This window comes from Scomber scombrus, chromosome 10 (genome assembly GCF_963691925.1).
Source record: "Scomber scombrus chromosome 10, fScoSco1.1, whole genome shotgun sequence".
NCBI lineage: Eukaryota > Metazoa > Chordata > Actinopteri > Scombriformes > Scombridae > Scomber > Scomber scombrus.
In genome coordinates, this window is record NC_084979.1 from 26,962,935 (window position 1) to 26,975,703 (window position 12,769).

Genomic DNA, 12,769 nt, shown 5'->3' on the forward strand with positions numbered 1-12,769 from the left:
CACATCCTCTAAACCCTTGACCGTGTGAGAAAGTGGTATAGCCAGGAGTCGGCTCAGTTTCCAGGAATCCAGCGTGGGATTCCCCCCCCCCCCCCCCCCTTCCTCCTCCTCCTCCTCCTCCTCCGCTGCTTCTACCATGTTGTTCATTACGGAGGCCCACAGGCTAGTCGTCACACATACCTTCAAGTTTCCTGGTAGTTAAATTGAGGGAGGGGGGTAAGTGGGAGGAGTTAGTGGGAGTAAGAGGGGCTTGTACCTGCCAGGTGGAGGTGAATGCTGCTCTGTCATTGGCTGAGAGGAGCTTAGTAGGAGCAGTGAGACTCCTCCTACTTCCCTGTCGACTCAAAAAGCGATTGTGGAAGCAGCTGTGGAGTTAAAAAGAGGAGGAAATACACTGGTAGCGCACGACTGAAACACACAGAAGGGAGTAAAACAGCAGATCTAGTCACAGGTAGGTGTGTTTTTAATTTTTTGAAAAGATGGAGGACGCTGATGTAGCTTCTTTTTTCCTCTTTTCTTTGACTTGATAATGTGGAATAATCCAGATTAAGCTGCTTGAAACTTTGAGCTTCTTTTGGTGTGTGTTTCTTTTTAAAGTTTGAAATGAATCATCCATGAATTCTTTTGATGATTTAAAAAAAAAAAAAGAGATTAAAGCATTCAGCCCTCCTCCTCCTCCTCCTCCTCTTCTTCTCCTTGTTTTAACTTCAGGCTGTTTGGTGCTCTTGGACTCTTTTGATACATGACTTTTAAAACAGAAGCTTTGCATCAGTTTTACATGCTGCTTTGTTTGTAATCTAAATCTCCTCTGACAGAGCTGACCTCAATTGTAGCCTGGACATAGTCTCACTGTCATCCTTCACCGGGTGTTTGATCTGGAAGGAGAGTTTAGTGATCCCGACCCAAAGGGCTCAGTGATAATGTCGGGTGGAGACGACAAAAGATCAAAGGAAAAAATGAATCGCTAAGGGAAAAAAAGAAAAGAAAATGCCAGTCATTCTTTGGCTTATGGCTTGAGGCTGTGAGGATTTGCTGCTTTTTTTCTCTGTTGAAGTTGTCACACGATCTCCAGATAGAGTTAGAGATAGTCTACTCTGAGTTTTTATGAACTAAACTAAATGAACCACTAGTGAAAATAAGGAAACTTTTGGCCATGAATCATCCGATAAGAGCAGTAGTGAAAGTATTCAATTAGGTCATCTATTCAAGTGCTGTACTTGAGTAAGTTCCTCATAATTGAGTTTGAGTATTTCCACTTAAGGCTATTTTATATTTACTACTATACCACTACATTTATGGAGGATATTGTACTTTTTTTTTTCTTCACAGCATCTATTTAACCGCTTTAGATACTTTTCAGATGAATAATTTGAGTACATTTGATAAAAGATGATTTGATATATACACATTTATAAACTTAGACCTACAACAGTCCATCTACTGAAAGATTATCTCCAACTATTTTGATAATCAATCATTCCTGCTTCTTAAACATGGCTATTTTCTAATTGATTTAGTCCTCTATGACAGTAAACTGAATATCTTTGGGCATCTTGGACTTTTAGAGACAGCAGCCAAAGTTTTATAGCAACAAACAATGAATCGACTATTTGAGGAAAATAACTGACAGATTAATTGATAAAGACAATAATCAGTTGCAGCCCTTTTTATAATCCAAACAGTATATTTAGATTATTTTTGGTTCATAAAATGTCAGAAAACAGTGAACAATGTCCATCACATGTTTCCAGAGGCTAAGATGACGTTCATACCAATCTCTATTCTGCATCTCGAGCTGACCACTTGTGTTGTCCACATTTCGTTGCTGCCGTCATCACTTAAGCTAGAAGGTCAAAGGGCACGGCTCAGTTATTTTGTCAGTCTGACAAGTGCCAGATATGGTTTTAGTGCATGATAACAAACTAATATACATGGTTGAGCTATTCCAGCTGGTCAGATTACTACAGACACATACGCCTGAGCTCATCTTCATTCTTTCAACCGTTGTCATGCTTTTATCAAAACAACCACCACGTCCTGCACTGATGATGAGTTTCTTTTTAGGTCTTTGCCCGAGACGCATCAGGACACATCATTAGCGTTTACATTACAAAATACATGTGGTCAAATTCATCCCAGTATTTAGTGCTGTCCACTTATGATCGGATCACCTGAGAAGCATGTTAATGTCAGGTGTGGACAGGGTCTAAATGTCTTGTTTTGTTCATCTCAACCCAATAAAATTCCTTTTATGGTCATAAAAACAGAAGAAAAGAAGCAAATCCTCACAAAGGAAAAGCTGGAAGCAGAGACTCATGTTTGGAAATGACTCAAACTAACTAAACTGCACTTCTAAAAATAAGCTCTACCTTGATTTAGATTCATTTTTTATATAATTACTTACTTTTAACTTACTTTTGATACTTGTATACTTGTATTTAAGCAGGATTTTTAATGCAGGACTTTTACTTTTACTTGTATTTTTTGGGATAAGATGTGACCTATCCCGTCTGGAGAGCGACAGTTCCTTTTTTAAAATATCTCGTGTGGTTGTCGAAACTTAATGAGCCGGTCCTAATTAGGCAACGTCCCACAATAGACCACCTGCTGCATGACGTGGAGCTGATGAGTCGAGGCCCGGCAGGCTCTGTCGTCATCGGCCTCATTGTTTAATTCAGCCGGAGCGTGTATAACTCACTGATGACAGTTATGTGCTGCGAGCCGACGGTGCTCCTGCGTGTGTGTGCTTGTCTTCGAGGCCTCGAGGCTGCAAAGTTGCGAACAGGTAGAGACGTGTGTGTGTGTAAGTGTGTAAGTTTGTGTGTATACAACAGAGCTTTTGTGTGATGTAGGCGTATCGGTTGTCTGTCGGTAGGCGCCCTGAAAGCTGTGTTAGTGGTTTCACACAGGGAACAGATGGTCAGTGGCTGTGTGATGCGTTCTATTGACTGTCTGGAGCTGCAGTAACACGCTGTTAAATGTGTAGTCTGGATAAAATATATTGATTTCTGGGGGTTTTTGTGCTCACATATAAAAGGCAGACTGGAAACTCTAATCTGATGTGAAGCCTTTGACGTGAAAGATCACATATTTAGCAGCGAGAGGGGTGTTCTAAAAAATTTGAATGCACAGGAAGGGTGTTTGTTATTTCAGCTCGGACAAACTGAGCAGAAGAGAAGGAAGTAGAAGCTTATTTGCCTGTTTGCTTGTTTTCTTTTTATTTGGTTAAACATCTTTTTTTTTGTTTGTTTTTTTGTTTCGTCTCCCAGAGTTACGACTTGTGTTCCCGGAAAGCTGACAAGCACATCTATCCCTCGGACGCACACGTGCACACACACAATCTGAGCAAAGATGGCCTCCGTCGCTCCGTTCAGCCGCAACCAGTGGACGTCCCAGTCACTGAGGGTCACCGCCAAGGAGATGTCCATCGTCACCACCCGGGGAAAAAACACCGCCATCGCAGAGCGCTTCTCCAAGTAAGTCACCTTTCACCTCACCTCTCCCCTGCTGAGTTTAATAATTCACCAGCAGCCAGTTGGCCGTCTCGTCTGTCTCAGATAAGAAATGAGACCTTGCAAAACGTTCTTACCACTCAGCTGTTTTCATTTTCCTCTTTTTTTTTTTTTTTGTGTGATTCATCACATTATCATCTGTAACCGGTCACTCCATTTGTGTCATTTCTCTCAGGGATGGTATAAGTGAGTAAACAACTGAAGTGAATCTCTTTTTATGGGTGTTAAACACAACATATCAACTTACTCATTCTGTGAAATGAGACTGTAGCTGCATGTTAGGATGTTTCCTGTCTGCATTTACTCCGTCTGACCAGCAGGAGTGAGTACAGCTCTGTGTGCAGAGGTGACGAGCAGCAGCACTTTCATTAAAGTGTCTCATAATGAAAAGTTTGAGAGACCTCATCTTTAGCCGGCTCTGTCGAGGAAGTGAAGTGAACATCTTTTGAATGTTTTGGAGAAGTGAAACTGATATTTTTCACAGCATAACAGCTATTTGGGTTTCAAAAATATGTCAGCATTACTGAAAATGACATTTGTTGCATGCACACGCTATTCATAGCAACTTTTAAAGAATGTAGGAAGAAGGGTAGCTATCACCTAAAATTGGGAGTGTAGACAAAAAACTAAAAGCATGTTCAGGACTAATGCTTTGCTTTTGGTTACTCGTGTTTGCAGTGGTTTTTATTGTAAGTGTGAGTGTAAAACAGCATTTATATCTGAATTAATTACTAAAATATTTCATTGATATGCAACTACCTTTTAGTTGATTAGCAGCTCCGTAACAGTAAAATGTTAATCCAACAAAAGCTTAAAGAGAGACACTTTACATTTGGCCTTTTCAAATAAGGCATGTTTGCATGGCGCCATCACAGAAAGTGTCCGTTCAAAGTGCTTTACATAAAACATAAAAGGCTTTAAGATCAAATGTAATGGAACTACAGGACTTTACAAATCAACATATTTAAATAAAAACTGAGGGCGAATGGAAAATAAAAATAATCTGATAGAATAAGAGATAAAACAGGAGAATACACATCACATTGAATAATGGCGCATTACATCAACACTTGTAATGTAATGTAATGTAATGTACTTTTACATTTGACCATCATATGCTGGTCTTTTACAATTCAGCAGCTCTTATCACTTAGGATATATTTTTACTGGATTATATTATGCAACTGTAAATTTTACCTTTTTTAAATCTGACCTGCTTACTTTTTTTTTTTTTTTTTTTTTTTGTTATGCACCACAACACCGGGGCAAATTCCTTGTTATGTGCTAACCTATTTGGTAATAAACCTGTTTCTGATTCTGATTCAGTGCAGCTGCAGTGTGAGATAGGAATAAAAAGCCCCAAATTTGATTTAATGAAAGGCCGCAGCAAACAGAAGTGTCTTCAGAGTTGATTTAAAGCACCTGAGAGTTACAGCAGACCTCAAGATTGTTCCAGATATGTGATGCATAAAAACTGAATGCTGCTTCTCTGTAATATAATAACGATAATATAAATAAAACAAATCAAATATGATATGAAAAGAAGTCGAAGTTATTACATTTCATCCTGAGGAGGATATGCATGTTTAACACTGATACTGTGGCTAATATATAAAAAAAAACTGATTACAGTTTCACAGATGCATTTTTTTCACATGTTCACATTTCATTTTCACACCATGTTGCATTTGCTTTATTATAATATAAATTAATACACTGTCAAATTCATATAATGCAGTGAGAACAAATCAAATACTTGGACAGTAGCCTTACATAAAAGTTAGAATTGGTCTTTATATATTGTTAAACTATCTTTTTAAACTGTAAAATCTAAATATGTGGACTGAATCTGACATTAAACCTCTTTTCTTTATTGTCTGATTATCTTCAGGTTAGTATAGAAGGTTTTAAATGCCAAAATAAAAACAAACCAAACAGTGAAGTAAAGTTAAATATGTATTTTGTCTTCATGTTCGCATGTACTGCCATAATTAACTTAAAAAACACGCATTAAATGACAGTTATTTAGCTATTTCTTATTGTGACTCTACCTTTTTATGACATGTCAATTAATCAGAGTTTTACAAACTGCTGAATCCACTAAAACACTTCCTGTGTCTCTGTGGGCTGAAAGATGTTTAGTCCGGGTTTATGCAACAAATAAAGTCAACTAGTGTTTTTGGAGAGGATCGGGGACATTTGATGGTAATTTCCTGGGTGTGTACATCAGGGTAGGGCAAGACCAGATGCTTCTTCGTCTTCTTCTTCATCATTCTGTGTCACAGTTTTTGATTGCGCAACCATAAATGTCCTCCCCGTTCACCGTCTGTCCTCTGACTCGTCTTCAGGTACCAGATGGCAGCAGAGGAGGGAAACGCAGAGAGTAAGAAAAGGGTAAGCACCAGACTCAAGATGAAATATATCTCATCTACACACACACACACACACACACTTATTCTCTCCTTCATACTGCTGTTCATCCAGCACACGCTGCTGCTCTCATACTGGAGCACATTACAGGTGTGGCAGGACAGCTGTTGGAGCCACATGTTGCAGTTTAAACAACAGCTGCTGCTTCTGGATGTTTTGTTGCCGCTCTGGGGGATTGATGTTTTCACAGCCGAATAATTGAATTCTTCTTTTTCTCTTTTCTTTTAACCCTTACATACTGTTCAGGGTCAAATTTGACCAAATCCGAGAGCTGTAAAAATACTTTTTTCTTTTAGCCTGAAATTTGATGCCTTCCCCTAATGTGACCCAGAATACTAAGAAAAGGAAATATATTCGACCCATATTCATCCAAACTTTCAAGAATGTTCATTCTTCGCATTTAATTTAATTTGTTGTGTGTTCTCTGAAAGCCTTATTAAGGATAAATCATGTTTATCTGTGACTGATGAGGTCTTTATGAATGACTTGTGGTTCAGAAGTTTGGTATAATGACTAATTATGTGAGGAAATACTGTGACGGGTCAGAATATGAGCCGTATGTGAGGGTTAAAGGGGACTTGCCATGCTTAGGGTTTATACACGGTTATGATGGTGGATGTTAAACACGTTCAAAGTTCAGAAACTTGAGGTGAAGGAATGTAACAATGCTCCCTGCAGGTCAAATCCAGGTCTCCAACCTGATCCGAACGCTCCATTTGCAACGCTCATGGATGTAACATAAGAGCTGGTATGACGCTGCCGCTCAGTGTTGCTGCCAAGTTCTTCCCTGTGGTCACTCGCGGTATTGCAGCAAAAACTAGCTCACCACTGCAAAGAGACAAAGATATGGCCTCCATTACATATTTTTGTTTGATAACCACATTTGAGGAATCATTGCAAAAGCTGTGTGTTTCTGTGTATATTTAAAATTGTCAGCTGATGTATCTATTTTTATTTTACCTCTAATATCAGTATCGACATCGGCCCCAAAATGCCAGTATCTGTCAGGCCCTAATTCTAAAAGATTAACATTTTCCTTCATTCTTGTACCATTGGTTATCTTTAGTGCGTCACATTTTGGGTACATTTTCTTTAATGAAGATATTATCTCTTTTTTTACATTCCTATACATCACAGGCCCCTTTTTCATCCCTCATGTATATTAATGAATGTTCTGTATCTGCGTCTCTGATCCTTTATTCAGTCGACACGGAGACAGAGGTGCTGCTGCTGAACTCAATCCCTTAAATAAACATCAGATATAATTACACTTCGAGGAGGCCGCTCAGGAGATTTTTATACATGCAGGTTTAGTCTTTGTGAAGCTCTTTGTGAGAACTTTTGAGCCCTTTCATTCAGCTTTTTCCAGCACACACTCCCTTTTTTTAAAACATTTTTTTTTACCTTTTTTCTCATTTCCTGGACTTATTTTCCCTCTTTCCTTTCACTGACTGTCTCTGTTTCTGATTTTCTCTTCGCCCCCTCCACCTCCACGCCCCCTCACCCCTCACCCCCTTCACTCCCTCTGTGTTTCCTCCCCTCTATGTCTCTCTCTCTCTCTCTCTCTCTCTCTGGTGTAGGGGGTGGGCTAGTTACTTCATGCTGCTCTGATCACTTCTCAAGGCTCTCACATCTGGGACAGCTTGTAGCATTTCCAGGGGGGCCCGCAGACACACTGACACACACTCACACTCACCGAGGCACACAACGGCAAGAGCGGACAGCCGGGTCATCAGCCTCTGTCTCAGGTTTTTTACTCTTACTCTCTACTTTGGGCGAAAAAATAAGAGTTTTTCCAGCTTTCTCAGGTTTTTATAGAAGAGGTGCATGCTGAGTTTCTTTTGTGTGTTTCTTTTTTTGTGCATGTGTTTCTCTTTCTTCCTCTCTTCACTTTTTCCCCCCCTCCTCCTCCTCACATAGCTGAGTGTTTGCTTTGCACAAAAGTGGTTTAACTTGTGTGTAAGTGTGTGGACAGTGTTTATGTTGAGTGTTTTTAAGCTTCTTTCAGCAGTTTAGATGGTGAGAGTTCAACATTTATGGAAGTCATTGAGCAAACTAAACAGATTTCAAGTGTAGCTAACATCCCTCAACGTTTGTGTGTGTGTGCGTCTTCTCCCAAGATTTAGAAATAGTGAGTCATCAAATTTGTGTGTCAGGGAGTTAAAATGTGTGTTATCATCGTCCTGCTTTCTCTCTGCTCTGCTTTGAATACGTGTCCATCCAAAGTTAATTGCATGTCTTTTAAATATTTCACTTTAATTTACGTATTAAGTGAATATCTTTTTAGTTTTATGGGCTGTTCAGACACAATAAGACATTTTGAAGATCTCACTTTGAGTTTCAGTGATATTGTGAAGTACATTTAATAAGACAGATAACAAATATAAGTGAGTTGCAGCCGTATAACAGACCTCTGCAGATAATCAAATGTAAAAACTAGAACCAGATGAGTAGAGTTTCTGAACTTCTGGGTGCATGAACTCTGTCTAGTGCTCCATGATGGCTCAAAGAAATGCTGGTAATTGTTTGCAGGAACAGTTAATTTCATTTTGTGTCTTCATTAACAGCTTACTGTACATATAGATGCCTTTTCAGTCTTAATCCATGCTTCAAAAACTAAAACGATAAGTTGATTAACTGTTTTTAATGATTGAATTGAATTGAATCATTGTTGAAGTCAAAATGTCAAACTTTAACTGGTTCCAGCGACTCAGATGTGACATTTTGATGCTTTTCTTTGTCTCAAATGATACTATTGGATTTGAGTTTTGGACTGACGCAATTTGGAAACTCCACCTTGAGGCTTCCGGGTTATTGTGACAAACTCTTTTCACTATTTGGTCATTTGCTCGACAAACAAATCAGGCAATTTGTTTATAAGTAAATAATCGGCAGAGTAATGGATGGATGATGAAAATAAGCGTCAGTTGCAGCTTTACCTCAAGACCTCAGTCCAATTTTATTCTGAGATATTTAAACGACACAAAATCAGTTGGAGGCCTTTTTTGTCTCGGTCTTCCTGATACGAAAACTCCAACAATCCAACATTACTTGATGGAGTCTGAAGCATTTGCAAATACAACTCATGTTTTTTAAGTCTGAATACATGTTTAAGAAGTTCACTAACACAAAATTAGAGGCTGATTGTTAGTGTTGGACCGAGGTTTAAATGCATGTTGGGTCCCAGACTGAACTGGATCTTGTTTCTCTGTAGGTGGTGGAGCCTCTACCTTCAACTCTGCGCTCTGGGAATCTGAGTGTTTTAAAGAAACGCTGGGAGCAGCAACAACAGCAGCAGCAGCAGCCGTCCGCAGCCTGCAGCACCGCCGACTTCCAGACCTACAACAGTCAACCAGCGGGTCCCAAACCGAGACACACGTCAGAGGTCAACGCCCTGAAAGCCCTGCAGGAACAGGATTCTGAGCCAGAGACGCAGGCCTACGAATCCCACCGCGACCAGCTCTGGTCAGCTCAACCCGAGGATCTGATGGACATGGAGGAGAAGCCCAGCGGAGATGCTGTGGAGCAGGAGCGAGCAGCAGCAGGAGCAGCAGCCGAAGTGCCCGACACGGAGAAGCCCAGCGTCCCCCTCAACAGCCTGAAGATGATGTTTGAGAAGGTGAGTCTTCCTCTCGGTGACGGTTTGGTGGATTGTCGTCATGTCTTTTAGTGGACACACGAGGGAAGATTTTAGAAAGCAGGATCACGTATCTCCCTTTTTAGTTTCATTTAAATGTTTAAAAAAAAAAATGGAGTCAGAGATCAATGAGGTGTGAGTTAGGCCTGGCCAGGAAATAATGGTTCATTACAGTTGTACTCGGAAGTCAGAAATATCAACCTGAACGCTCCCTGAAGTTGGATTTCCAACTCGGACCGTCGGTGTAACCTCACCAGCACCAAACCTCAAAATCCAAGATGTTAGATGATGCATCAACAGTGTGAAAGTTGTAGTAATATCCTGTTTATCAGCAGTTTTGTCTTATTTGTGTCTCATTAAATCATTCGTACACACAACACTGTCCAACTTCTATCTGTGGACATGTTGCCACGGTGATGAATACAGCTAAATGTGTTTTTATCAACTGGTCTATCAATGGCTAACCTGGCTAGAACTGGTTTTCTGACTTATTGAATTGGGAACGATTCAAACGTCGTATTCCCAGCTACGACATTTTTGTTTGCTTGAACGAAACTGAAAGAAGTCGAACCTGAAAACTGTTTAGTCGACTCCCAGCGATTCATCTCACATAACCAGAGATGATACCTCGTTAACAAACCCACACAGACAGCGCAGACCGGTGTGCAGAGTCTCTATGAGATAATCCGAGACAGCTAGAAACCTCAAGTCAATATGAGACTACACTATCTGAAAATACACTTTCTTTTTTACACATTGTTCAAAAACAGAATTAATTAAATATAAATCGGCCGGCTCTATTTTGAGTTTCCTCTCCTGAAGACTGCATCTCCATTTCAAACACAACAAGATCATGATTCATCTTTGAGTTTGAGTAAAAAAGTCTGATTGTTCTCAAGAGGTCAGATCCCCTCAGTGCTGTCATGCCGTTAGTCACATGGTGCAGCCTCACTTCACTATCCTCGATATCAAAACACACACACACACACACACACACACACACACACACACACTCAGCTGACTCGCTCATCCTCTGGACGAGCATCAGTGCCTGCAGCTCCCCTACATGCCTGCCAGGACAGCTAATTGTTTTCTGTGGAGCATAAAAGCGAAAACGTTTAGCGTCCAGTCATGCATCTCCTCCTCAAGGCATGTCAAATGTAAAGTGCTTATAGTCGAGGTGTGACATGTTAACAACAGCCGTGCTGTGTTTCCTCAGCACAGACTGTCCATTTATGACAGGAATAGAGCATAACGAGTCATTATGTGGCTTTAAGAAGCATACTGGTGCTTCAGTGTTGGCTGTGTTTTAAAGTTAACTGGCAAAACACCTCTGACCTACAATCAGCAGACCCATCAATTTATTTATTACGTTTGTGTTGAGTCTGCTGCGCTATACTACTCATGATCAATCAGGACAATGGCAGCACAGTCCTTAAAGTTAGCAACAATGGATCATATGAGTAGTTTCATGTAAAAGAAGTCATTATCACACATAACCCTGCAGTTCCTCTCATCTCTATGGAGCGTTTTTAACTTTTTTTTTTACAGCTCACTGTTTTCTCAGTTCAGTCTCAGCGCTCTCATGGTGTCGTGTTTTTTAGAGAAGAAGCTTTAAAAAAGTCGCTGTACTCTATCTGCTCAGCATCAAACTGTAAACAGACACAGTTAGCAGCTAGCTGGTGAACACAGTGGAGCATTTAGCAGCTAAAGATTAAAATATTTCCTTTAGTTTAGTAGCTTTATTGTCATTATATTGAGGGTCAGACAACAATTTAACGAAATTTAGATAGCACTCCCTGTGCCATAAGAACATTTAAGACCATTAAAAAAAGACATAAATACAACATTGACAATCTATAAGAGCAACAAAGTGCAATATGCAATATAAAAAGGTGCAAACAGTAGCAGTTCTTGTTGTAACAGTAGGCCACAATCAGTGAGTGTGTGTGATGAGGGGATCAGGCCGTGTTCATTAGTTTAACAGCTTGGGGGAAGAAGCTGTTTTTCAGTCTTGTAGTGTGTGTGACTGTATTGTCCTGTATCGCCTGCCAGAGGGAAGTAGTTGGAAGTGGTGGTGGCCAGGATGTGTTGGGTCACGAATGATATTTAAGGCCCTGTGCTGCAGGAAGCTGGGTCCAAGTCTCCGTCTTAGGAATCGACGGAGACTTAAAGCAGAGCTAAAAGAGTCTATATTAGACTTATATTCAGAAACACATTGATTGTAATATTGCTCCGTAATAAACTATTTTAAAATGTTGTGATAATGGATTAATTACTTTAATTTTTCAAGCAAAAGAGCTAGATTCTGAAATATGATGTTTTTTCTGCAGCATATAAAATATTTTTAGTTTTTTGGACTGTTGGTCCGACATAAACCGGCCATTTTTAGAACATCACTTTGAACTCTGGGTAGTTTTTGATGGATATTTCTTCACTTCTTTTTGAGTTTTCACAGACTAAACCATTAATCGATTAATGGAGATCATAATTATATAATGAAACTAAATGATAATGAAAATAATCGTTAGTTGCTGCCCCCAAAGTTGACCAAAAATAATTCAGTCAGTGCAGTTTTAAACCAATTTAAAAACCACATTTGTCAAATTACACTTGACTATAACAGACCCTCATAATTCCTGTGTGTTCATTGCCAAACTAAAAATGTCAACTAACTGTGTTCAGAACATCTGGAGAAATATCAGATAATGAAGTGGATGCAGCTGAACGCTACTGTGTGGAGCATAAAGCTGCAGACTTTTCTCTGGACTTAACAGAGACTAAAACAGATTGAATTTTGGACTTAGATTCATCAGGTGAGCAGAAACTTGACTCCGAACTGCTCCGTAACTGCATACCGTAACATTTCATACACACTTAAAACGTCAGCCGTAAAAAAGAAAAGTATAGAATATCGCCAGCTTTATCCTTTAAAACCTGAGACCATTGTTGTTGAGATTTCGTGGGATCCAACGCTGGAAAACTAAAGGAGTTTGAGGAGGTTCATGGCAAAAAAAAAAATGAGCTCAGAAAACTAAAATGTGCTTTTCTAACAAAGATTTTGTTTCTCTTAACTCAACACTGACCTCCTGCAGCATGTGGGCCTTTTTAAAAAAAAGTGAGCTCAAGAAGCGCTGCGGGGGAGTTCAAGGGAGGGATTTTTTTTTATTGCACACTGCATAGTTATCTT

The 12,769-nt window shown here is 39.8% G+C and overlaps 1 protein-coding gene across 1 annotated transcript in view; it reads left to right on the forward strand.

Annotated features, from left to right (window-relative positions):
- The first annotated feature begins 408 nt into the window (after positions 1–408).
- Positions 409–12,769, forward strand: part of lima1a (LIM domain and actin binding 1a) — a 28,030-nt gene continuing 15,669 nt past the window's right edge. The window contains exons 1-4 of the mRNA XM_062427970.1: positions 409–451; positions 3,270–3,476; positions 5,861–5,906; positions 9,157–9,561. Of these exons, the coding sequence (XP_062283954.1) occupies positions 3,352–3,476; positions 5,861–5,906; positions 9,157–9,561 (576 nt within the window). The 5' untranslated portion in view covers positions 409–451; positions 3,270–3,351. The remainder of the gene's footprint in view (positions 452–3,269; positions 3,477–5,860; positions 5,907–9,156; positions 9,562–12,769) is intronic.